The sequence below is a fragment of the Mauremys mutica genome, chromosome 2 (genome assembly GCF_020497125.1).
Source record: "Mauremys mutica isolate MM-2020 ecotype Southern chromosome 2, ASM2049712v1, whole genome shotgun sequence".
Taxonomy (NCBI): domain Eukaryota; kingdom Metazoa; phylum Chordata; order Testudines; family Geoemydidae; genus Mauremys; species Mauremys mutica.
The window spans coordinates 294,683,481-294,711,110 of NC_059073.1; the positions used below are offsets into that span (position 1 = coordinate 294,683,481).

General features: G+C 49.5%; 1 protein-coding gene across 1 annotated transcript in view; it reads left to right on the forward strand.

Moving 5' to 3' along the window:
• Positions 1-3,314: 3,314 nt before the first annotated feature.
• The window catches only part of LOC123362727 (verrucotoxin subunit beta-like), a 52,664-nt gene continuing 28,348 nt past the window's right edge, over positions 3,315-27,630 (forward strand). The window contains exons 1-2 of the mRNA XM_045003167.1: positions 3,315-3,441; positions 9,867-11,921. Coding sequence (XP_044859102.1) covers positions 3,345-3,441; positions 9,867-11,921 — 2,152 coding nt within the window. The 5' untranslated portion in view covers positions 3,315-3,344. The remainder of the gene's footprint in view (positions 3,442-9,866; positions 11,922-27,630) is intronic.

Here is a 27,630-nt window from a genome sequence, read left to right on the forward strand (position 1 = left end):
GATTGCATTTTCTAGACAAACCCAGAAACGCACACGAAAAATATTTCAGTTTTTTTTCTTAAACTGACTCTGACTTGTTAAACATTCCATGACCGGACCCTCTTTCATCTGCCATGTCCATAAATATGAGGGAAACCACAATTCAGTTGCGCTGCTATAATCTCACATTGAATCTATTTCCCCAATGTTAAGTATTCTCACACCTTCTTGTCATTATCACTACAAAAGGTTTTTCTCCTGCTGATAATTGCTCATCTTAATTAATTAGCCTCTTAGAGTTGGTAGGGCTACTCCCACCTTTTCATGTTCTCGGTATGTGTGTCTATCTCCTCACTACGTGCATCCTATGTAGTGGGTTCTAGCCCAGGAAAGCTTATGCTCAAGTAAATTTGTAAGTCTCTTAGGTGCCACAAGTACTTCTGTTTTTTAATCTCAATGTAGTTATCTTTAAATCTTGCCTTGATAGCTATTTCTAATACAGTAGTTCCATTTTTGCCGCCAATGCAAAGCTTTCTTTAGGTGTTAACTGGTGTCTTTGTTTTTAGGCAGTGGCTGGAGTCTGTGAAGTGTATTTTGATAATCGAAAAACTACTGGTACTGCTCAATATTTCTGAGACACAATCTAAAATAATGGAAAAAAGGCCTGAATAATCCCCCCTCCCATTTTCCCCTTATCTTTACTTTTTGGATTATCATCTAATGTGACTCGAGATATTAGGACATCTGAACAAGTGTTATTATTTTAAATAATTGTTCTGTTGCATCACTATTGTAATATTTTAATAAGCTGGGTTATTAATAACTATTACCCATTAATGGATACCTATTTAGGCATGGCTCACAAAGTAAGAGGTGTATTTAGTTTCCAGGATACACAAGAAATATTCATAAGAACCAGCACCACGTGTCTCACCTTGCAACTGTTGCAAACTTTCAGATGAATCTTCCCAGAGCAGATAAGCAGGTAGGGAAATGCTGTTCTAGGGAACTGATCAAACCTTCCCAGCAGTGATTCGGGAGGGTGCTTTTATGACAGTAGATTTCTGAGCAATAAAACTTCCAGAGGGGAAAAATGCCTGTGACTCTTTTGATTTGTCCATGGTCCAGTTATGGGGGGAAAATGCCCCTTGACACTATGATAAGAAGGACCGGACCCATTCTTCAGTATGAAAATGAAGGACCATTCAGAAATAGCTCTCATGTAACTCAGTCAAAGTGAATGGATTTAGGTAGGGATGGTTCTGACCATTATGTTCTCTTCCAGTTCTGCAGTTTCACATTGGAGTCTGGTTTTGAAGGTTTTTTGTTGAAGAATTGCCACTTTTAGGTCTATTATTGAGTGACCAGGGAGGTTGAAGTGCTCTCCTACTGGTTTTTGAATGCTATGATTCCTGATGTCTGATTTGTGTCCATTTATTCTTTTATGTAGAGACTGTCCAGTTTGGCCCATGTACATGGCAGAGGGGCATTGCTGGCACACGATGGCATATATCACGTTGTGCATATCTCTCTTTCAGTGATACACAGGAAGGTTTCAAGTAAACAAGGGCATTTGCAGCCAATTGTCCTGGTCAATGGGAGCCATCAAGTTCCTAATGCCCCATTGACGGCCCTCACCTGGTGACTACATCAGTAATACAAGTTCATATCTTATATTTCTAACTTCAGATATAAGAATGATACATGCATATGAACAGGATGAACACATGCAGTAGCTTATAAGCTTTCTAATGATACCATACAAGGGGTATTCAGTGTAAAGCATATTTCAGTTATGTCATATTCAAAAGCATATTTTCATAAAGCATATGGTGTGCAACATCACAAACTCAAATGGTCAAAACTTTTCTGACAGACTTGACAGATCAACACCTTCCACAGGAACATGTGAGTTTAGTCACAGGATCACCCTCCTCCTGCTGGGTTGCCGTGTCTAGGGAATACATTGAAACAACGAGGAGTCCGGTGCTTATGCCCAAATAAATCTGTTAATTTTTAAGGTGCCACCAGACTCCTTATTGTTTTGTGGATACAGACTAACACAGCTACCCCCAATACTGGGGAACACATTGTGTGTCAGGGACACCGAAACAGCAGCCTGGGCAGCTGGAACATTTCGGTATTTCCAAAACAAAATGTATCAGACTTTTAGTCCCACTAAAAATGTCCAGCTTGGGGGTTTTGGTCCTGATTTGGGACAGAACATCTTTCAAAAAATCAATTTTTTTCATGGGCTGGAAATTCTGTTTCCTGGCCAAATAACAAAACCATCCCAGCTTCCCCCGTGCTACACACCTACCGGATACTGTGACCATTTCCTGTAGTGTTGGCAGGATTACAGGATTCATTGTGTGAAATGCACAGGCACAGAATTAAATGTATTAACAATATGGCAAATTGCCATTAGTGATTTAAAAAGCTCAGGGTCCAAATCACTCTTGCCCTGCACCCTGTGTAGTCACTTACACCCGTGCAAAGTGGGTGTGAAACACGACCATTCTGACTAGCAGCATTTCACACCCATCTCAGCTCACTTTGCTCTGGTGTCTCCGCAGTGTGCAGAGCTGCAGTGAATCCGGTCCCTTGTCCTCACCTTCCAGGCCCTGCTTGTTCTCTTCCTGCCCACATCTCTCCTCACACTGTCTCCCAGCCCCCTCTTCTCACGGCTTCCTTCGGTTCCTAACTGCTTAGAGCCTGATTCTCTCCTGCCTGGTGTCTGCGTCATTTTTGACACCTGTGCAAAAGTGGGTTTAAAATGCTACCAGACCAGAGCGGAAGCATTTCATACTCACTCTGTAGGGGTGTCAGTGATGACACCAGATGTAAAGCAGTGGAGAGTCAGGCCCTGGTCTCCTACCCTAGTCTGCCTTATCCTGTCCAACCATCTCCTTCTCTCCCCCTTCAGCTTTCTCCTTTAAACCCACTTCTACCAGCAACCCTGCCCTGGCTGAGCTCACCAGCAATTTCCCTTCACTGTTGCCCAGTGCTCTGTGTTTACACTAGACAGTGAGATCACTGAAGTCCCCCAGACAGGTCAGTAGAATAAAAAATGATGCACAGAAGAGTGAAACTAGCCCTTTTTCCAGGCTCCTGCATGGACTGGTTACTATTGGGAATCAGTTTCTGAGCCCTCAGTACATTGCACCTGAGTGTGTGTCAGGAAGTGACACAGAACCATGCTCACAAACTCACACTTCCAGTGTGATGAACCAAACTCACCTGGTTGGAGAGGTGTGAAGTCCACAGCCGAGGAGGTGTTTGAATCTGCCCCCTGGAGGACGTCAGTGTAACACGAGTTATTTCTTGCAGGTCAGACACAGAGGAAAGAGTTTGGACGTTAAACCATGGCCGGGTCAGCTGACACCATTGTGATGCCGGCTCTGGGCCGCCCGTTCCAGCTGGGGATGCTCTACGACTGCCGCAGCGACTCCCTCATCCCAGGTAATTCCCCAGCTGTAGCCCTGAATTCAAGAGTGAGAGGAGGGAAGGGTCACAGTGCGAATCCCTTCATAGCTGAGAATGAGCCAAGTGCGCTGTGAGCGGCCTGGTTACGGGTATTATGGAAATGGTCCCACACACTCCCTCAGGGTCAGGATCTGAAGTAACTGCATGGGGCAGAAGGTACCTGCATTGGGGGACCTGCTGCCATTCGTTCTAGGTCAGTGGTTCTCCCCTTCTTTGTGTCTGTCATAGTTTACCCTCCCCCAGCTCCCACCACACAAGTACATACACCAGTAAAAGAAAATCAACATGCAGCTCTCACTGCAGATTACAAACAGTGAGGCCTTGATTCAAACAGAGCCAACGATCCATTGTAATAAGAGCAAAAGCAAACCTGCGACTGTGATCCGTGCTTACAATCAAATGTGCACCCCGCCCCCGCCTCGTAGCAAGCGGGATAATGTACAGATGGCAGAGACCTCGTATAATGCTTCGCAGCTTCCCCAAAATCCATCAGAATGCACAGCACCACCTAGAGTCAAATACACAGCACCATCCAGAATGTAAGATCAACCCAGGATCTACCCTGCCCCTTCCCAGAGACCCCGCCCCTTCCCCGAGGCCCCGCCCCACTCACTCCATTCCCCCCCTCCCTCCGTCGCTCGCTCTCCCAAAGGGTTGGGGTGCAGACTCTGGGCTGGGGCCGAGGGGTTTGGAGTGGTCGGGGGAGCACTCCAGGCTGAGCCTGGGGCAAAAGGTTGGGGAGCAGGAGTGAGGGGTGCAGGCTCTGGGAGGGAGTTTGGGTGCAGGAGGGGCTCCAAGCTGGGGCCGTGTTGGGATGCAGGAGAGAGTGGCGGGTGCAGGCTCTGGGAGGGAGTTTGGGACCGGGCAGGGGCTTGGGTTGCAGGAGGGAGTGTGAGGTTCACTCTTTGGCTGGGAGACGCTTACCACAGGCAGCTCCATGCTGGTGGTGCAGCGGGGCTCAGGCAGGTTAGTGACCACTGATCAAGAGTCAAATGCACAGCGCTTTCTGATATGTCTGGAGGAATCAGCGTTGCTCATTATTCGTTGCTGTGGGTAAAATGTGCACAGTGAGGCTTTTTCTCCTAAAGCTTCTCATGCCCTCCAGTGTGAGAACCTCTGTTCTAGGTCTGGTAGAACTAAAACATCTGGTAAATGGCAGGGAGTGGGGGATGGGGGAGTACTCTTTTATGGACACCAGCCAGTCAGTTAGCTATAAAAATCCTTCTTAGCAGTGGGATTCTACTTGCTTTGCCTGTAAGGGATTAAGAATCTCACTGAAATGCGTAGGTAGAAGGAACTGAGTTGGCACCTGGCCAAAAGAGCCATCGGAAAGACTCGAAACTTTTAAAATTGGAAAAAAACCTTCCCTTCTGGGTCTGTGTTCTCTGAGCTGGAGAGCCAGAGCCAGCAGGTCTGCTATAAGGAGCTTGGGCCAGGTATGAAAATTCCTCATTATTCATACCTAGAATTATTCATTTGGAACTACAGATCTGTAAGTAGCACAGGAAATGTTTAACTAGATGGGATCAGGTTTATCTCTTTATTTTGGGCTTGAGGATTTCTCTGTGCTGAACACAGGTGCTTTGCTTTTCTTTTGTAACCTTTACGCTGGACCCCCAGGGAGCCATTTCTGGTGTTTAACCCTTTTCAGTTGCTCTTTAAAATCTAGCAACAGCCTGATTTCCCGGATGAGCTGGCTTTCTTTTTTTAAAATAAAAATTACCCTTTTGAAGAACACGATTGGATTCCTGTATCTTAGGAGGGAAAGAGGCCTGTGCGCATGTTACTCAGTTAGCTTCTAAGAGGGACAAAGCGTTCCAGGTTCAGCTGGTGGCAACAGCTGATTTCTTTTTCTCTTTTCTCTCTTGGCTCTGCCCCGGAGGAGGGTGAAAGAGCTTGAGGGTGTCCTACAGCAGCAGTTCCCAACCTTTCTCTTTTGGAGACCCCCCCAACACGCTATAAAAACTCCCTGGCCCACCTGTGCCACAACAACCGGTTTTCTGCACACAAAAGCCAGGGCGGGCATTAGGGAGTAGCAAGCAGAGCAATTGCCCAGGGCCCCATGCCACAGGGGGTCCCGTGCAGCTACACTGCTCAGGCTTCAGCCCTGGGTGGCGGGGATCAGGGCCCTGGGTTTCAGCCCCATGTGGTGGGGTTCAGCTTTCTACCCTGAGCCCTAGTAATGCTGGCCCTGCTTGGAGGCCCCACTGAAACCTGCTCGAGGCCCCATAGGGGGGCCCGGACCTCGGGTTGAGAACAGCTGCCCTACAGGAAGGAATTCCCAAGTGCAGCTTCCTAGGCTCTCAAAAGGGTTTTTGCATTTGGGTGGTGGCAGCACTATGACCCAAGGCCAGGGGGATCTGTAACCTTGGGAGTTTACTACAGGCCTGGAGTGGCAAGTATTATTTTTTTAAAAGTCTTTGCGGGCCCCCACCTTCTGCACTCAAAGTACTTGAGTAGGGAATTAGCATTAACAACATCTCATGTTCCTGATTACATGAAACTACCCGCTGCCCAGCTGGGAAGATTTATTTTCTCCTGATCTTTTTTCAGGGTGACTGCTCTCTTACATCTCCACCCACCAACCAATAAAGTCTAAACATGGAGCACATGACTTATGAGGAGAGGCTGAGGGAACTGGGACTGTTTAATCTGCAGAAGAGAAGAATAAGGGGGGATAGCTGCTTTCAACTACCTGAAAGGGGGTTCCAAAGAGGATGGAACTCGGCTGCTCTTAGTGGTGTGAGATGACAGAACAAGGAGTCTCAAGTTGCAGAGGTGGAGGTTTAGGTTGGACATTAGGAAAAACTTTTTCACTAGGAGGGTGGTGAAGCACTGGAATGGGTTACCTAGGGAGGTGATGGAATCTCCTTCCTTAGAGGTTTTTAAGGTCAGGCTTGACAAAGCCCTGGCTGGGATGATTTAGTTGGGGATTGGTCCTGCTTTGAGCAGGGGGTTGGACTAGATACCTCCTGAGGTCCCTTCCAACCCTGAGATTCTATGATTCTATGATATCACAGGCTAGTAAATTTCACCTCGTTACCCCTGTATTGAGCCCAGGAACTTGTGTTTGACTAAAGTCAGCTTGTGATTGACTCTGATACTAGGCTGCCACTTCCTCCCTGACTCTTTTCCAGCCCCCCTGTCCCCTGAGAAGCTCTCCCACCTGAAGGTGCACCACTGGACCCTCCAGCTGGGGCACTGGCTCTGCCCTATGCCAGGCCATGTGCCAGCCTCCTCCCCAGTTCCTCGCAGGCTGAGCCATTAGCAGAGCTCCCTTTGGCACGACAGGGGTCACTAGTGCGGCTGAACAAACATCCAGCATCTCCGCTCCCGCGTGGAACTGCAGTCACAGCCCCTGGGCGGCTCCCACTCCACATGGACCCAAGAGTTCAGCTTGGCACTTAGGGCCGTTCCCTAACTACTGAGTTTCAGCAAGTGCACAGAACCAGCCCGGCCAGAGAGCAAACTCCTCCCTTAGTGCGCACACAGTATGTGCTTTGCTCAGGGCCCGACTGAAATGCAGAACAAACATGTGCTGCACTCGCAGGGTATTTGCACTAATAGGGCAGCATTGTAAAGTCCGTGCAAAAGGAGGTTTCCCCTTTGCCAGGAATTAATTTCTGCTCATTGTGTAATTTCAGCTAGAGAAGCCATTGGCCTCCTTCCACAGAAACTTGTCTCTGTGGGCTGCGGTCCCTGTGCAGTGGAACTGCCTTGGTCCTTCTAACTTTCAGGCCTGGGATTGGGGCTTGAATGTGGTTGATGAAGTCACTAGAAACTCAGCAGAGGCCATAAGGTGCATCCAGCACAGCTACAGGCCTTAGCAAGTCAGTAACATCCTTGTGTAGCAAGTGGATCTGGGTGAACTAAGCATGCGCCTGGTAGCCAGGACCCCACGTTCTGTCCTACCCCTGTTATATCATTTTAACAATACTTGGCACTATAGAAATGTTATTAAGTTAGGTCTCAAAGAGCCCTATGAACGAGTAAATGTCATCTCAACATTACAGCCGGACCAAGTGACTTTGAGAGTTTACGTAATTTATTCAGAGTCCCACCGAAAATCAGCATCAGAACAGTAACGAGAATGGAGCGTGGAGATGGCAGAATGAGCCAGAAGCCAAGCAGGGCAGGTCAGGCAGAGACAGATTGAGCCAGGAGGAGACTGAGACGTGACCCAGAAGGGGAAAGGAAAGGAACTAGGAGCTGTGAGGGGGGGACACTGTCACGGAGCAGACTGGAGACAGGGCACAAGACAGGGACGAGGGTAGCTGGGGTCAGCCCTGGTGGGGGAGAGAGGCAGAAGGACCCTGAGTCTCTAGGGTCCTTACCCCCGAGTGTTATGGCAGGTAGCTTCCCACCGGGGGGCGCTACAGTGCGATGATGTACTGGAACTTCGAGAGCCCGACCTTCAGGAAGCTTGTGGGGAAAGCACTGTAAATGTCGAGGGCTGAACAGAGCCTGAAGGTTGCGCTATCTTGGCTCTCTCCCTCTTTATGTTTGATCCCTGGACACAGGCTCCAGGGGCCAGATTTTTAAAAGGATGAACCAGGCTTCTGAGAATCCCACTAGGCACCTTTGTGTCCCTTTATGCATCTTTAAACACCTTTAAAAATCTGGCCCTGCATTTCTTTGCTGATGGCAAATAGCTGCAAATCCCACTGGAAGACGTGTCCCTCTTCCCCTCTGTGGCTGGTCAGATCTGCAGAAGTGCTGAGCACTCACAGCTGCAACTGGAGTCACTGGGAGCTGCACTTGAACATGTAAAGTGCTATAAACCTGCTAAAAGCTCTGAAAATAACCAGACCCTGGCTTTCTCAAGTTCGGCACCCAAATTAATGGATGTTTTTAAAAATGTTGGCCTTACTCTATGTGCCTCAGTTCCTCCTCTGTAAGACAGGAATATAAACACCTCTCTGCCTCCCAGGGGTGTTGTGAAGAAAAGTGTATTAGTGTTGTTGAAGCACTTTGTGATGTGGCACGTTTGCCCCACACTGGTTCAGCAGGGGTTAATCCCACTCTGTGGGCTGAGGAGACCAGGCCGCCTTGGCCCTGCTGGGCCTGCTCTGGCTGGAACCCAGGCACAAAAGGGAGCAATTCAGCTCTGTCCTGAAGAGGGAGGATGCATGTTGCTGGCTCCAGCCCGGGAGCTGCCAAATTGCCAGATTGCAGAAGCCAAACTCGCCGAGACCCAGGCAGACTCCAGGCTGCCAGAGGGTGCCCAAGAGAGGTCGGAGTCCCTGGAACAGCCCAAGCTGAGGAATCCAGAGGCCCCAGAGACACCCAGACCACCACACGAAGAGACAGGGCAGAAAGTAGCTCAGTGGGACCAGCCATAGAGCAAAGTGACATCCGTGGGTTTCAGCCGGATCCCTGCTGACTCAGTGGCGAATACACTCGCCCCTTCAGGGCCCTGGGCAGGGACCCAGTGGATTAGGGAGGGCCTGGGTCCTTCTACCCCGGCCTCCATCAACCCCTAGGTGGTGACCCACTTTCCCCACTGGCCATTAGGCCAGACAGCCCTGAGGGAGAGGGCAGCCATATTAACTCCAGACCTTAGGCTGCACAGCCCTGCGAGCAGGGGCTGTTACATTGACTTCAGACACTAGGCCACTCCACCCCGAGGCCAAGGGTGGACGGGACGTGCTGGCCCCATGACATACGTATGGTGATGGTCACCCAGGAGAAATTAACAATTCTGTATTCAGTGCAGGCTTTGAATGGTGACAGTGAATGAGGCCTGGCCGCACATTGAATGTGTGGTATACAAAGAAATATTGGACATCACCATTCCGATGAGAACCATTCCAGCTGTGCACTGAACGAGGAGTTCTACGGAAAAGACACTGTTTGATCACGTAATTAAAGACTGTGCCAGAATGCACACACACAAGGTGGCTCAATTAAGGCTGGGTGGAAACCTTAATTATGACATTTCCTTACTTTTGACTGCTTGGCTTTGCAACCTTCACTTTCCTCATGTAAAAGTTATTTTTTTCTTTTAAAAATTAAGCGTATAGATATTGAACTGGAGAAGGAGCTAGTCCAATCTGTTACATGCTTTGGGATCCGCATGGATAATAAGAGCACATACGTGTAACATTCTCATTATCAGCTGCTGAAACTGCCCTAAGTGCAGCAGGCTACAATAAAAATGTCATTTTAATCATAACTTTGCAGAGTCAGGGTTGTGTGTTTATGTTAGACTTTTAAATATATGTTAATCTATTTTTCGTCTCACACACAGACACAAGAAGTGAAGCGTGTTACCAGATCAGACACTTTGTTCAGGCGCATCCAGCTCTTATTTCAATGTTAGACAATGTCTTGCAGTTACAGAACTGAAAGGTTTCTTACCCTCTCTGCCATTTACCATGTGTCTGTCTGTACTATTCTAGGCATCACTTTATGGGACCTGGAGACACTTCGAAATCATGTAGATGCAGAACCACAGCCCAAGGCTGATTTTCAGATTATTGCATCTGACACCACTGACGACAAGGCATCTGCCCTCAATGTCACAGCATCGCTGAAGGCCAGTTTCCTGTCTGGCCTGGTGGAGGTGAATGGATCCGCAGAATATTTAAGTGATACCAAGACATCAAAACATCAAGCCCGTGTTTCTCTCCGGTACTCAACTACAACACAGTTTAAGCAGCTGAGTATGAGCCGGTTAGGGCTCCCTAATATCTCTTACCCTGATGTGTTTGACCAAGGCACAGCCACCCACGTGGTCACGGCTGTGCTGTACGGGGCGCAGGCTTTTTTTGTCTTTGATCAGGACGTTTCTTCATCTGAGAATGTACAAGACATACACGGAAACCTCCATGTTATCATTAAAATGATACCCCAGGTTTCCATCAAAGGGGAAGGAGCTCTCAAAATGGATGACACAGAAAAAGCACAAGCTGAAAAACTTAGTTGTAAGTTTTATGGTGATTTTGCTCTGGAGAACAATCCAGCTACTTACCAAGATGCCATGAAAACATACTCCACCCTCCCCAAGCTGCTAGGTTACCGTGGGGAGAAAGCCGTACCAGTAAGAGTCTGGCTATACCCGCTGACCAAGCTGGATTCCAAGGCTGCTCAGCTGGTGCGTGAGATCAGCACAGAACTCATCTTTGATGTTCAAACTGCTCTGGAGCAACTGACAGAATTAGACATGCGATGTAATGATGCAGTGAAGAAATCAAATGCCACAAAGTTCCCTGAAATCAGGAGCAAAATCCAGCAATTCAAGGATCTGTGTAAACAACACAGAGAGACTTTGCAGAAACAGCTAGCAAGTATCTTACCCTCCATCCGTGGAGGTGGAAAAGAGGAAGGGGCCCTGGTGGACATTTTATCTCGTAAAAAACAGTCACCGTTCAACACTCAGAAACTCAATGAATTTCTGGATACAAAGGAGCGAGAGATGAATTATGTGAATTCCTACCTTAAGGCCCTAATGGATGTAGAAGTGGTGTCCTCTCAGAGTGCACTAGATGAAATAGTACTCGACACTGGGTTTGATTTCATCGTCTCATTTACATTCACCTCATTAAATGAAGAGGAGCCATATTTATCAGATTTAAAACAATGGCTTCAGACCCAGTCTATGGAGGAAACTCATGATCCTGCCTCAGCCAGTGCTGTCGCTGAGAAACCAAAATCCAAAGAGTGGTTTGAGGAAAAAGAAATGTATAAAAAAGCTCGAAAATCTGCGAAGTCCCTTTCAAATTTTGCCATTGTCAACAAATCTAATGGGAAGACTCGGTTCATTGTGGCTTCTGTTCCAGACAAGGACAATCCAGGCACTGCCATTTACCTGTATGAGGAGGGAGAGCTGGTCAGCACCAACTTCGAGCCTCCATCAAAGCCTCTTCCAGCCCTGATTGATGGAATCAGACATGACCGTGTGCAGCTCACGTTTAACCCAGCAGCCTATGGCAGGGCTGCGATATCCGGCTATCGGGCAGAGTACAGAATTGTAGGGCAGGAGAACTGGACGGCTGTGGATGTAAATAACACACAAGAGACATTCACAGTGACAGGGCTCCGTGCAAACACCGAGTACCAGTTCCGATACGCTGCAGTGAGCAAACCAGGGCTCAGCGAGAGCAGCAACGTGAGTGATCCTGTGAAGACCCTTCTCCCTCCTACCAGCCCTCCTGGGAAGCCTGTAACAGCTACTGTAGAGTCATCTGCCATCACCCTCAGCTGGGAGAGTCCAAGTGTCACTGGAGATGGAGTCAGTATAAGGGAGTATCAGGTGGAATATAAAGAGGAGGCAGGAGATACGAGTCACGAGGGAAAAGAGAAATGGCTGGAACGAAGGACAGGAAAGAGAACCGAGTTCTGTACCATTGATGAACTGCGTCCTGAGACGCCCTACAGATTCCGGGTGTCGGCTGTGTGTGCAGACGGGGCTGTGAGTGACCCAAGTGAAGAGATTTGGCTCTCAACGCTAAAAGGTAAACATTTAAATATATTTGCATTCCCCCCCCAACACACAGGACTCTGAGGCACTTGTTTCAGGTAAAACTGTCATTGGAAGAATACTGAGCCATCTCAGGCTCATAATGTACAAATGAGTTGAGAATCAAACAGCTTCTTGGTGTCAGAGTAGCAGCCGTGTTAGTCTGTATCCGCAAAAAGAACAGGAGTCCTTCTGGCACCTTAGAGACTAACACATTTATTTGAGCATAAGCTTTTGTGGGCTACAGCCCACTTCTTTATGCTCAAATAAATTTGTTAGTCTCTAAGATGCCACAAGTACTCCTGTTCTTTTTGCAAACAATTTATTGCTATTTAATAACTGATTTGTTGTAATGCATACAGAATCCAACCACTGGGTCCAATAATGGGCCAAACCCGGCAACAGGCTTTTGTAGGTGACAAATCTGAGGAATTGTCACAGATTGAAGTGTCACTAGAGGAGGTTTTGGAATTAATTGATAAACTCAACATTAACAAGTCACCGGGACCAGATGGCATTCACCCAAGAGTTCGGAAAGAACTCAAATGTGAAGTTGCGGAACTATTAACTAAGGTTTGTAACCTGTCCTTTAAATCGGCTTCGGTACCCAATGACTGGAAGTTAGCTAATGTAACGCCAATATTTAAAAAGGGCTCTAGGGGTGATCCCGGCAATTACAGACCGGTAAGTCTAACGTCGGTACCGGACAAATTAGTTGAAACAATAGTAAAGAATAAAATTGTCAGACACATAGAAGAACATACATTGTTGGGCAAAAGTCAACATGGTGTCTGTAAAGGGAAATTGTGTCTTACTAATCTATTAGAGTTCTTTGAAGGGGTCAACAAACATGTGGACAAGGGGGATCCAGTGGACATAGTGTACTTAGATTTCCAGAAAGCCTTTGACAAGGTCCCTCACCAAAGGCTCTTATGTAAATTAAGTTGCCATGGGATAAAAGGGAAGGTCCTTTCATGGCTATGAACTGGTTAAAAGACAGGGAATCATAGCATATCAGGGTTGAAAGATCATCTAGTCCAATCCCCTGACAGATTTTTACCCCATTTCCCTAAATGGGCCCCTCAAGGGTTAAACTCACAACCTTGGGTTTAGCAGGCCAATGCTCAAACCACTGAGCTATTCCTCCCCCTGGAGGGTAGGAATAAATGGTAAATTCTCAGAATGGAGAGGGGTAACTAGTGGTGTTCGCCAAGGGTCTGTCCTTGGACCAATCCTATTCAACTTATTCATAAATGTTCTGGAGAAAGGGGTAAACAGTGAGGTGGCAAAGTTTGCAGGTGATACTAAACTGCTCAAGATAGTTAAGACCAAAGCAGTCCATGAAGAACCTCAAAAAGATCTCACAAAACTAAGTGATTGGGCAACAAAATGGCAAATGAAATTTAATGTGGATAAATGTAAAGTAATGCACATTGGAAAAAATAACCCCAACTATACATACAACATGATGGGGGCTAATTTAGCTACAACTAATCAGGAAAAAGATCTTGGAGTCATCGTGGATAGTTCTCTGAAGATGTCCACGCAGTGTGCAGCGGCAGTCAAAAAAGCAAACAGGATGTTAGGAATCATTTAAAAGGGGATAGAGAATAAGATGGAGAATATCTTATTGCCCTTATATAAATCCATGGTACGCCCACATCTCGGATACTGTGTACAGATGTGGTCTCCTCATCTCAAAAAAGATATACTGGCACTAGAAAAGGTTCAGAGAAGGGCAACTAAAATGATTAGGGGTTTGGAGAGGGTGCCATATGAGGAAAGATTAAAGAGGCTAGGACTTTTCAGCTTGGAAAAGAGGAGACTAAGGGGGGATATGATAGAGGTCTATAAAATCATGAATGGTGTGAAGAAATTGATTTTACTTGTTATTCCCATAATATAAGAACTAGGGGCCACCAAATGAAATTAATGGGCAGCAGGTTTAAAACAAATAAAAGGAAGTTCTTCTTCACACAGCGCACAGTCAACCTATGGAACTCCTTACCTGAGGAGGTTGTGAAGGCTAGGCCTATAACAGGGTTTAAAAGAGAACTGGATAAATTCATGGAGGTTAAGTCCATTACTGGCTATTAGTCAGGATGGGTAAGGAATGGTGTCCCTAGCCCCTGTTTGTCAGAGGGAGGATCACTTGATCATTGCCGGTTAGGTTCACTCCCTCTGGGGAATTTGGCACTGGCCACTGTCGGTAGACAGGATACTGGACTGGATGGACCTTTGGTCTGACCCAGTACGATCATTCTTATGTTCTTAATAGGGCCCCATTCTGCTGGGCACTGTAAAAATTATATGACTGCCAGATCTGGTCAAGTTAAGGTTCCAATCTGGTTTCTGTGAAAAGTTTCATTCTTCTAAGTGCTCTAAAATCAGCATGGTTACTCGGATTGCCTTGTAATTTGGTGTGCCTCAAGGGGTGCTGGCTAGGGTCAGTGATCCAAATTTGGGGTCATTTGACCAAGAGATTCACAAGATGCAACACCTCCTCATTGTCCCCCTGATTTTCTAGAGGTTGACATGTTCTAGCCACATGGTTTTGCCCAGACCTGGGGATCAAGCCACGGCTCTGATCCTGGCGAAAGGGTCTCACTCACTTGAGAGTAACTCCCAGAGAGTAAACGGCACCCCATGCTCTTTGGGGGAGCAAAATTTGGAACATTATTAGGTAAATAATATTGTTTGTTAACTAAGTTGATCATACTCAGCACATGTGGACAGAGGAGCCAAGAGGGTCTGTAGGTGGAAAGCTTTCACGTGGCTGGACAGGTCTCTGCCGATATGACAATTTCCTGCAATATCACTGAAACCGAATTTGGGTTCTTTGAGCAGGAGAGTCCTGAGATCCAGCCCCCTGAAAACAAAGCTGTTCTTAAAGTTCACAGATTCGATCAACTACTTTGTGCACATGTGGCTTCTAAAATGCTAATGGATGAATGGACAGGAATGGGAGGGGTGAGCTGGAAACGATGGAGGGGGGGGAGCTATCTGTTGTGGGGACTAATAGGAGAGGGAGGGGAGAGACACACACCAGCCTTCTCTTCTATGCTTAAAGTTACTGTAACCACAGGTGTTAAAGCTGCCCATTTCTTGGGCCGCAGGCTATGTCTGAGATTTCTCTCACTGGCCATTTGAGCAACTACATAAGAACATAAGAATAGCTATACTGGGTCAGACCAATGGTCTATCTAGACCGGTATCCTTGTCACAGGCCCAAGGACTCCCTCCCACAGGGGGTCCCATGGGGAGGCAGATGAGCATTGTATGCTAATGCGGTTGCAGGCATCGCAAGGCATTTCGGGGGATGGTCAAAGGTGTGAGTGTGAAATGGAAGATTCCTTTGCAGGTTGCAAGAGGCCAAGAGGGGGAAAAAGAAAGAGAGCAGAGAACGGGTTAACTCCATGCTCCTGCTAGGCCCAAAAATAAGACGCTGACTCCAGCAAGCCCAAGGCCACAGGATGCAGCTGACTCTCAGCTGCCTGCCAAGAACAATGGGGGATGGGACTAAATTCCACCCCGACCAGCTGTAAGAAAAAATAATGAATCTGAACAGACAACAGACCTGCAGAGGCAGCCCCAAAACAAACAAGACAGCGAAGGCTAACGCAGAGGAAAACAAAGTCTAGCCAGTGTGTCTGGAGCCGGTGTGTTTTGGAAAAGCTAAGGAGGCCACAAAAAGACCTGGTATGAACTGGTACAAAGATCACCAGGAACAGAGGTTGCTAAACAAAAACGCCACCAAAAGAACCCAGGACTTAAAAACTCTCCCAAAATCCAAAGCAAGCCGGAGATCACAGTGGACCCCAGACGACCTGGGCCCAGGACAGAACTCCTGGCCACCTTTCCCCCTCTTCTTCTCACGTTACACCCAGGCTTGGCCAGCCTCGAGTAGAGCATGTGTGAGCATGAAAGTGGGCTAGGGCTTGGGGCACTAACACTTTCTTCCTTCCTCTGAGTGACGTGGGGAGCACCCATCACGCTCCGCTGTTATTTTATTATTTAATTAATAAAGCCTTAAAATTTAGACCAGGGCTCCCCAGCGCGGCACCCGCCGGGTGCCATGGTGCCCATGGGGGCATCTAAATGCGCCCGTGTCCTGGCCAGTGGTCGAGCATCTGCTGAAATGCTGCTGAAATTCAGCGGCATTTCAGCGGCGACGCCTCTCGATGATGCCGCTTGCCACCGACAAACAATGTCATCGAGAGGCGTCGCCGCTGAAATGCCGCCGAAATTCGGCGGCATTTCGGCGGATGCTCGACCACCGCCGCAGTCCTTTGTCTGGTGCCCGCCAGACAAAAAGGATGGGGACCACTGATTTAGACACTTGGTATGTTTCGTCATCGCCTCCTCAAACAATCCTGTGGTCTCAGCCTGATCACTGGATGCCTCAGGCAGATTGGTAACAGAAATCTGTCACAGTTTTGGTGGAAAATTGTGCAGGGGGGGAGCGCACCAACTGTTTTGCCCTTGGTATTTCATGTTTGCTCTGTCCGGCACTGTTGGTTTTACACGTTGAGGATTTTATGATTAAAGGTGCCCACTCTCAGCCATAGTAGATCTGAGAACCCGAGAGAGATTTAGCATTCCTCTTTCTACCCCGTTTGGTGGGGATAGGGTGCAGGTGGGTATACTCCCAGTTGTAGAAGTCCGAGGTAGCAGTAGGACTCAGGGAGTCTCGCTCCACACATATAATCCTAGGTGCACACACCCCCAGTCATAGCATGCCTGAGTTGAAGAGGAGGACATAGGGTGTCTCACTCTGCTCGGGAAGGGTTTTGATGTATGGACCCTCGGTGATATTGGACTGAGTAATATGGAGGGAGGCTTAGCATCTCTCCCTCCGGCCCAGGGGGAGTGAACATTGTAGGCCCCAGTGCCAGTGTGGGCTACATGAAATCTCAAGTAATTAAAAGATCTTAAGAGTTGTATTAATAAATTGTAACAACATGTTCAGGAAACAGAAGGGTACAGCTGCGGACTTGGGCGTCCTGCAGTCGTGGGCAATGGCATCAACGACGGGTTCAAGGCCAGACATACGGGCATTAGGGAGAGCGGACATGGAAGTCCGGCTGCCCGGTCAGCTGGCATCACAGGAGGCAGGTGGACATGATGCCCGAGCCACGGGAGGGGTGACAAAGAGGGACGGGACCCTGCTGTCTCTTTCAAATGGAGGGTGAGGATCTCTCCCGGTTGGAGAAGGCTCTCACCAAAGTGGGATATAATCCCTGTGGTTCTGTAGTAGAGCTTCAGAAGAAAATGCAGACTGGGCAGGATTTGTTAGACCCGTATGCCAAGTATAAAAAGCTAAAGGGTAAAAACCTAGGGGTAGCTGTGGGATTAATTTGGACTGCAGTGGCCATGTGATACCAAATGTTGGGACAGAGAGAGAAGTTGAGGAGAAGGGAAGAGGTGTGTACCCGACAGCTGGTGGAAATTGAACAACTGAAAGCGCAAATCACTAACCATGCTGCAACCCATGTCTATGCCCAGGACAAGTTGCAAGCCTTGGAACAGGAATTCCAGGCAGAAAAGGTGGAATGCACCCGCCTGGAAGCACTGGCTAAGCAAGTACCGGTCCTTCAGGGACTCATGAAAGACTTGACCATCTGTGCCCAGCATATGCCACAACAGCAGTGTGCTCGCCATAAAAAAAATTGAACAGTTAAAACGTCAGTTGGCCGTGCGTTCGGTCCAGGTGGTGAGCTTCACGGGAGATGATTTGGGTGACCCTTGTGAAAACTTGAATCTCTCCCTTTGTGGGGAACCTCAATTTTGGACGGAACCTTGTTGCACCCCTATAGTGGCCCTTATTGAAACCAAGGAGAGGTCCAGCAGGTGAAGGGGGAAAAGGTTGTATGTACGACACCCCCGACTATGAGAAGAGCATCTCGTGGAGTAATGACAAAGAGCAAAGGGACCAGGAGGGGTAGTGGCTAGTTGAGGAGCCGACCTTCCTTGATAAATTAGTAATAAAACAAAGCCTGTGCCCATAAAAAAACCAATTCAGCAAAAAAAGCAAAATCAGGCCCAGTCAAGCAAGCAGGCAGCAAACAAAAAAATAAAAAGTAAATGGTTTAAAAGCCCTAAGGGCATAGTGGCAAAAGTAAAAAAAGCAGTAAGTGCAGGTATAAAAAATTCGAATCCCTAAAATAGTACTTAAAATGGTAACATCTAAGTTAATGTATGCATCATTTTAAAAAATAGGCAAGTAATTAAAAAAAAATTAACTCTGCAAAAGCTAAAAAAGAATTAAGCAGTTAAACATTGTAACAATGTTAAAAAAGTGTTATATTAAAAAAAAATCTTGGTTTCTTTTCAGCCATTTTAGAGGGAAAATGGGCCCTTTTCCAAAAAAAGGTCTGTAAATAATCCAAGCAAAAAAACTATCAAAGTAAAATCACTTAACTATAAACAAGTTAGTCAAATTTGCTAAAAAAACATAAGGGAGTTCTATTAAAACTTAACTGCCCCAAATATATATAAAAATGTAATTTATATACAGCTATATAAAAACAAAGCAATATAAAAAATGTGTATTTTCCCCAGGACATGTGCAGTATAGATATAAACAAATAAATAAATAAATAAATGCAAACCTACCATGCTACTTAATTAAAATCCTATAAGGGCTCCAAAGGGAGCCACAGTAAGTTGTGTTTTCCTTTTCAAATCACTGTGTGCTTTAAAAGCAAAATTTAAAAATTAAAAGTAATCAAAACTCTAGTAAAAGTTAATTGTGTCCCTGTAGCGGGGGGGTCACCCCGCTCCTGCCCTGAAGGGGTTAAAACGGCCCTTGGAGAGGGCTGGGGCAGGGGGAAGCTGGGCTGGTGGGGAAGCAGCCACAGCTGTAGCCAGTGCAGTCAGGGCCCAGCTGGCCCCTATAAGAGGTCGGTGGCCAGAAGGACACTCTCTCCCTCTAGCTGCATGAGAGAGCAGGGCCTGGCTGCCTGGGAGCTGAGGCGGGTACCTGGGGTGGAGCAGGGCTGGGGAAGGGCAGAGGGAGCTGGGGAGCTCCAGCCTAGCAAAGCCCCTGGCTGCAGGCCGAGTTAAGGGCCCACAAGAGGTACTGGGGTTGCAGAGGGGCAGCCCAGAGCTAGGCAGAGGCGGCTGGTCCAACCCCCCCTTGCCGATGATGAGTGGTTTACACACTGCGTCTGCCCCAGGCAGTGGGGGCTGGACGATGACGGGCAGTAGCCACTGAGGCGAGGTGGGGATAGAGGGTTGGGGGTTCCCCTGCATGGGGAGACCCAGATTGTGGGTTACTGTGGGGGCAGACTCCTGACATAGAAGGGCACCAGGGTCCAGGAGGGACATGGGGGCCAGTGGCAGGTGAGACACCGGCCTGCAGAGGGCGCTCTGGGCTGGAAGAGCTAATTCCCTGGATGACCAGCAGGAGGCGCCGTGCTGGTGAGGCTTTGCCCCACCACAGTCCCTTTTAAGACAAAGCCACTGAGATGCTAATGGCTTTAAATCCAAAAGCTAAAAAGTGTCTGTCAATGCAAATTACCTAACTAATAAAAATAGAAGCCATTAAACCTGGCCTGCCTATAAAACAAACAAAGGAAAATATGGGGGTAATTTCTCTGTTTTGCCTACAATCAGCAAAAATATTTATTAAAAAAAATATTTTAAACAATAATCTGCCATCTGTAGCCGGGTGAACCCCTGCTCCTTCCCTGAAGGGGTTAAAAACAGCCCTGGGACGGGGCTGTGACAGGAGAAAACAGCCTTTAGGCTGGGCTGATTGGGGAAGTGGCTGCAGCTGGGGCCACACCCCAAACTGAGCCACAGGGCCTTATAAGAAGGCCAGGGAAGCCGGAAGCCCAAGCAGTCTCTCTCTGCCTTCAGAGAGAGAAGGGCCTGGCTGCAGGGAGCTAGAGACCGGATATCTGAGTGGAGCAGGGCTGGGGACAGGCTGGGGAGCTACAGCCTGGAAAGCCCCAGGCTGCGGCCTAGCATTGGGCTAACAGGTACTGTGGGTTGCAGAGGGCAGCCAAGGGGTAGGCCAAGGCAGCAGGTCCAAACCCTCTTTGCCAGTGATGAGTGGATGATACTGCAGTCCAGGGCCGCCCAGAGAATTCAGGGGGCCTGGAGCAAAGAAATTTTGGGGGCCCCTTCTATAAAAAAATTGCAATACTATATTCTCTTGAGGGCCCTTGCGGGGCCCATGGCAAATTGCCCCACTTGCTCCCCACCACGGGTGCCCCTGGGAAAAATAAACCTTCCGCATTTCGGCACAAACCCAGTTTTGAGAAAACTTCTTTACAAGATATCACTGGTTCTCAGCATCAGCTAGTGCTAAAAGGCACTAAAGCTCATTAAAAGGGTTGGACAAATATTTTCCATCAACATTTTTTCTGGATTGAAAACCAGGGGTTTTAAAAAAGCAGAAAAAAAAATCATGGACAATGTCTGCTTTCCTTCAAAATTTGTTGTTTTTTTAATTGAAAAGCTGAAATTAGTCTGCCAAAACCTGAACATGGTTTGAGGTTTCAGAAGTGTGTGGCTGCTTGCTGTGTTTGATTGTTTAAAGAAACAATAAAAAAATTCTGCTTAAAAAAAAATCCAAAACTTTTGAACCACCTCAGCTTGTAACCAAACACCTGAGCCCATCCAGGCAGAGATTTTTCCAGGTTTCTGATACTCTGCTGGCTTCCTTGACTCATGTCTGTCTCCATAACTTTGGGTTCATTTAGGTTAGACCATAAGAACAGCCATACTGGGTCAAACCAAATGTCATCCTGCCCAGTATCCTGTCTACTGACAATGGCCAATGCCACATGCCCCAGAGGGAGTGAACCTATCAGGTAATGATCAAGTGATCTCTCTCCTGCCATCCATCTCCACTCTCTGACAAACAGAGGCTAGGGACACCATTCCTTACCCATCCCGGCTAATAGCCATTAATGGACTTAATCTCCATGCATGTATCTGTTTCCTAGAGACTGGCTCCATGGGGTCCCTCACAAACTGGAGACAGTTACTGTGGATTTTTCTTTACTATAGCTTATGTACATACTCCACGAACTGAGCATTTGAACTTCTTCGAGAATCTGGGATGAGCCTATGTTGTCAAAACTGAAATGCTCAAAATAGCACATGCATGTGAATGGACACAGGGTGCTAAAATTAAATTAATCCAGGGGTTCTCAAACTGGAGGTCAGGACCCTTCAGGGGGTCACTAGGTTATTACTGGGGGTCGTGAGCTGTCAGCCTCCACCTCAAACCCCACTTTGCCTCCAGCATTTATAATAGTGTTAAATATATAAAAAAAAGTGTTTTCAATGTATAAGGCGGGGGGAGTCGCACTCAGAGGTTTGCTATGTGAAAGGAGTCACCAGGACAAAAGTTTGAGAAACACTGAATTAACCCCTCTGGAGCCTCAGGGAATGCAGGGGATGGGGGGGGGGGTGTCTCCCTTGGTTGGGTTGGGAAGGATATTGCTCTTCTCATGTGATCCCTCCCCCAGTGGCTAATTTTAAATGAAGCTCCCCTCCCCTGACATGAATCTCCCTATGGCACTGAAATTACATATAGACTAGAATTTGGCATTTGAGAAGTGAAAGGGATGGTGGCCCTAATGGAAAAGCTAACAGCTTGGCTCTTCTGCAAGCCTCAAATTGCTCAATGAGCTGTAGGGTGGGGAAGGCTGTGCCTCCCAAATAGCCTGGCCCTGCCTCCTATCCGACCCCCACCCACTTCCTGCCCCCGACTGCCCCCCTCAGAATCCCCGACCCATCCTGCTCCTTGTCCCCTCACCATCCCCCAGAGACCCCACCACCACCCTGGGACCCCACCCCTGCTCCCTGTCCACTGACTGCCCCAACCCCTATCCATGCCCCCACCCCGCTGAGTCCCGATAGACCCCCCCTGGAACGCCCACAATCCAACCCCCCACCATTCCCTGCCCCCTGACCGCTCCCCCAACCTCTGCCCCCTCCCTGTGCCCTGACTGTCCCCAGGACTCCCTGCCCCTTAGCCAACCCCAGCCTCTTACCCCCGGCTCCCTCCTCACCCGGAGCCTCAGCACTTCGCTGAACAACTACAGCGTGTCGCCGGCGGGGCCTGCGCCCCGCCCCGCTCTGAGCCGCGTGGTGAGGGGGCCGGGCTGTGAGCTCCTCGCCGAGCGGAAGGAGCTGAGCTCAGCCTGGAGCTCGCAGCCCCGCCCCCTCCCCACGCGGCTCTGAGCGGGGCGGGGCTCAGGGGCCCCGCCGGAGACACGCTGCGGCGCTGTCTGAGGACGCCGCTTGATGCGCTAAGGCTCCAGGAGAGGGGCTGTTCTCTTGGGGGCCCCTGTGGAGCCCAGGGTCCAGGGCAAATTGCCCCACTTGCCCCCCCCTCTGGGCGGCCCTGATCCCCACCACCTCCCGCGATGTTATTGCTGCCCCTGGGGCCGTCTCCTCCCCTTTCCTGGAGGATGACCCCCAGAGAGCGGCCTTTGAGTTTCCCAGTCCCGACCACTAGGGGCTGCACTCTTCCCTCTGCCGCCCCCCATTGAGCGGGGATCTGAGGCAGACCATGTGGCACCAGGCCATCGGGCGCCACGTTGAGGGTCCGCCCCTTGCCTGCCCGTCTCAGTAGGCCACAGGGCTGTGCCAGAGGCCCCACCGGTGGATCACCGGAGGCCAGTGACCCCACCCCCCCATACGCTGCATGAGGAGCTGCGAGAGTTCCTAGAGGACGTCCGCGGCTCCCGCAACAAGGTACCGCTTGCTCTCCAGCGCTGGGGGGATTTTCACCAGATCCTCCGGGCCGCGAGGGCCCTCATGGGGGAGGGCAAAAGGACCCGGAAGCAGGGTGCCGCGGCTTACCAGCGGGTCTGCAGCTTCTGTGACTCCTTGCTCACCTTCGGGGTGGGTCATGGTTTGCTGCGTGGCCCAACGGGGGCCGTGAGCATCCCTGCCAGCAAGGATCCACCCCCAGCCCTCCTCATGGCACCCATTGTCTTCGCAACATTGAACACCCGGGGCTGTAGGGTGGGTCTCCGCAGGAGCCAGGTGCTCTCCTTCCTTCGGGAGGGAGGGTACTCTGTGGTTTTCCTGCAGGAGACCCATATGGATCCGGCCACCAAAGTCAGCTGGCAGCTGGAGTGGGGGGGACAGGGTCTACTTTAGCCATCTCACAGCCCGTACGGCTGGAATGGCTACCCTATTCTCCCCTGACCTACGGCCCGAGGTGCTGGGGGTCGCCGAGGCTGTGCCGGGCCGCCTGCTGCACCTCCAGGTCCGCATGGAGGGGTTCATGGTCAACCTCGTGAACATCTATGCCCCAACATCGAGCCTGAAGCAGCTGCGATTCTATCAGCAGACGTCTGCCTTCCTCGGCTCCTTGGATCCTCGCGAGTGCCTGGTCATGGGTGGGGACTTTAACACCGTCCTAGAGGAGCGGGACCGCTCGGGGACCGAGCAGAGCCTGGCCGCCGCAGACGTCCTCCGGGAGATTGTCAACCGTCACTCCCTGGTGGACGTCTGGCGTGACCACCACCCGGACGATATCTCCACGTTTACCTATGTCCGAGTGGAAGCCCATCAGTCGTGCCACTCCCGGTTGGACCGCATCTATTTGTCAGGTTTCCATCTTTCACAGGCCCAGTCCTCCAGTGTCCGTCCGACCCATTTTTCGGATCACCATCTTGTCACTTGACGGCCTCTCTCCGTGCGGAGAGCCCGGGGCCGGTCTATTGGCATTTTAACAACAGCTTGCTGGAGGATGTGGGCTTAGTGGCATCCTTCCGGGAGTTCTGGCTGGCCTGGCGAGGGCAGCAGCGTGTCTTTACCTCGGCGCAGCGGGAGTGGGATGTGGTAGTCGTATGTAACATTGGGCATAGTTGCTTTCCGCGCACACATATGAAATCAAATATCGGAAATCCCCTCTGCACGGCAATGCAGATGGTCTCTCAAGGCTGCTTTTGCCAGTCAAACATCAAGATATTGCCCAGAAGAAAATCTTTTACTTTGAACTGGTAGAGAACACACTCATCACCGCTACTCAGGTAAAGAAGGCAACTCCCGTTGACCCAGTGTTGTCCCAAGTTATGGACCTGGTGATGCATGGAACATCTCAACAAACCTCTCCGGTCTCACCCGACCTTGCTACCTACATGTTCAGGAGGAGAGAGTTATCAATCCAGTCTGGTTGTCTGTTGTGGGGGAGATGTGTCATTATCCCACCACCAGTGAGATCACAGATGTTAGAACAGCTACATTCCGGTCACTGTGGAATAGTGCGCATGAAGGAAATTGCACGAAGCTATTTTTGGTGCCTGGATTGGACAGTGCTATTGAAGAGAAGGCAAGAGCTTGTATGTCATGTCAGGGTGTGAGGAATGCACCCAGTGGGCACCCCTACACCCATGGAACTGGCCTGAAAACCCGTGGCAGAGTATTCACGTTGACTTCGCTGGCTCACTAGAAGGAAGCATGTTCCTGGTGGTGGCAGATGCCCATTCTAAATGTCCAGAAGTCTCTACAATGCAGTCCACTACTGCAGAGAGTACTATCCAAAAACTATAGAATCATAGAATCCTAGAATATATCAGGGTTGGAAGGGACCTCAGGAGGTATCTAGTCCAACCGCCTGCTCAAAGCAGGACCAATTCCCAACTCTTTAGTCATTTTGGTCTGCCAGAACAACTTGTGAGCGACAATGGACTGCAGTTTGTCTCTCAGGAGTATGGAAATTTTATGAAGGCAAATGGGATACACCACATCACTTCAGCACCATATCATCCATCCACCAACGGATTAGCTGAAAGATTTGTGCAGACAATGAAACACGCTTTGAAATCAGCAAGGGGAGAACACTCCATTCAAAAGCGTCTGGATACCTTCTTACTTTCCTACAGAAACACACCTCATGCTATGACCAAGGCATCCTTGGCCTTTCTACCCTGACAAATTGTGCAACGTCAGCAGCAAGATCAAGTCATCACGTGTGCAGCCAGAGCAAAAGACCGAACCTTTAGCTTGGGACAGCCGATTTTGGCTTAGAATTATACTTCTGGAGCTAAATGGGTCCCTGCCACAACCATCACTCAAACAGGACCTGTTTCCTACACGGTCCGGACTGCAGAGGATCTCACCTGGTGGCGACATGTAGATCAGCTGTTGCTGATCAGACCAGTCCTCAGGACACATCGTCAGCTGAGTTGCCTGACTTCACCACTTCTGGCGAGACACCGAATCAAGAGTCACCTGTTCCTGACTTTTCCCGTCCATTACTGCCAGTGGCTGAGATACCCCCTGCCCGGAACAAGTTGACACCACCTCCTCACCCATTCGCCCTACAAACCCTGAGCCCGCGCCCAAGATACTTTCGGGTGCAACAACACCAGAAGTCCGCCGTAATCCACTGTGATGGAGCAAGGCCGGATGGCTATAGGAAAGTACTCAGGAACAGGTATGTTAGCCCCAGGCTAAGCAAATCCTTAGTACCATGGGAACCAAAATGGCAGTTGCTCCAGGATAATTAAGGCACCTGGGGCCAATTAAGAACTTTCTAGAAGGCACCAGAGAGAGCTACACTGATTGGAGCACCTGATATAAAAAGGGGAGCTCACTCCAGTCAGGGGTGGAGGAGCCAGAGGAAGGAAGTGCGTATGAGGAGCTGGGAGTCAGAGACACAAGGAACTAAGAACCGAGAGGGTGTACTACTGGAGGATTGAGGAAACACCATACAATCAGACACCAGGAGGATCCTATGGTGAGGATAAAGAAGGTGTTTGAAGGAGGCTATGGGGAAGTAGCCTAGGGAGCTGTAGCAGTCAAGCAGTGGTTACAAGTAGCACTGTAGAGACTGCTGCAATTCACAGGGCCCTGGGCTGGAATTCGGAGTAGAGGGTGGGACCGGGTTCCCCCCAAGTCTCGCTACTCCTAAACAGACATAGGAGGAGTTGATCCAGACTGTGGGTTTCATCCAACGGGAAGACCACTGAGGGGAGGAAAATCTGCCAATAAGCTCAGGACCTACTAGGGGAGAGGAGGAACTTTGCCACAACTGGTGTCAGGAGTGGGATCTTTGGTGTGCACAGCGCGGCGGAAGAAGGAGGGTGATTTAAAAACACACACACAAAAAAAAAAAAGGAAGGGGGTTTACAATTTGTTACCACAATGGATGATGTAGTACGGGCACTGATACAAGCCACGGCGGCCCAGCAGGAGGCTACCCGTGTCCAGGCAGCTGCCCAGCAAGAAGCAGTGCGGCTGCAGCAAGAAACTAACCGCCTGCTGATGGACCAAGCTGTTCAAGACCGAGCTATGTTGCAGGAACTGGTGAGCCAGGTAAAGACCCTTGCAGAAATGAACCGTGGGCATGATGGGACACGGCTCATATGGGCTAACCATTGGCTGCAGAAAATGACGAGGGAAGATGACATAGCGGCATACCTTCTGACCTTTGAGAGGACAGCTCTACGGGAGGCCTGGCCTCGAGATCAGTGGGCTAGCATCCTTGCCCCGTTCCTGTGTGGGGAGGCCCAGAAGGCCTACCATGATCTGCCTGAAGAAGCTGCAGCAGACTACTCCCAGCTGAAGGCAGAAATCTTGGCCATATCTGGGGTAACATCCGCAGTACAGGCCCAGCGGTATCATGAGTGGAGGTACCGGGAAGACAAAACCCCGCGGTCCCAATTATATGACCTCATCCATCTCGCACGAAAATGGTTGCAAACAGAATCCCGGAGTCCAGAAGAGGTACTGGAGGTTCTGGTCATCGACAGGTACACGAGGGCATTGCCACCAGATCTCCGCAAATGGGTAGGCCAGAACGAGCCCTGCCCAGAGCAGTCAGGGGGTCTGTCACCACCTGCCCTGTGACCGTGCGGCTCTGGCTCAGAGCCCTGGCACCAGTAGCCACCCACAGGCATAAAGGTCTGACCCTGGCTTCCAGCAGCCTCGTTATCCCTGCAGGGTGACCCCACCAGCCCTTCCAGTCCCAAGCGTCCCCAAACCCGCCTACCCCGAGTTCTTCCCACCAGACCTGGGGCTTTTTCCCCTCTGGTTCCTCACCCCAAAGGCCTGAAACCTGCCCCCAGTTCTCAGTCACTTTGGGACACACCCCACACCGTTCGCACACTAGAGACCCATCCTTTGTCTCCCCTCCCCCGGGGTTGTACAATGCGAGGGGCTGGGTCAGTCTTGTCTGGCTGGGGAGGCAGCTCCTCCCTGCCGGGCTGGCCATCGCCCTGCTGGGAGGGGGAGGGGAAGCTTTAGGAACCAGCTCTCTGCAAACACGATACACAAATCCCTAACCACAGTCTGGATCCATCTCACACGGTGATCAGTAAATTCAGAACATCACAAGCTCTCAGAAAAGACCTCACTCAACGTTACTATACACAATAGCACTGTGCACAATCATTCGATTCCATAGCTTATTCTTTGGGGTTCAGACCCCCTGTTCTGCCCTTGGGGTGTCGGGACCCTGTGACATCTGGTAAAGGGGGCAGCAGGTGAACCTACATTTTAGTGGGGCAGTAGCTCCACAATAGTTACGGTTGAACCTCTCTTGCTGTTTAACAGCTGATTTTTCTAAAATCGCCCCCCCTGTTCCCACACCCCACGGTGTGGTTCACTGTTTGGAACAGCTCAGGCTGTTCTCTCTCGGGTGTTGTACCTGTATGATGCTCTGAACACTACAAATACCTGCAGAACTCACTCCAAATAGGTTTCCTGTCAGAATTTGCTGACCA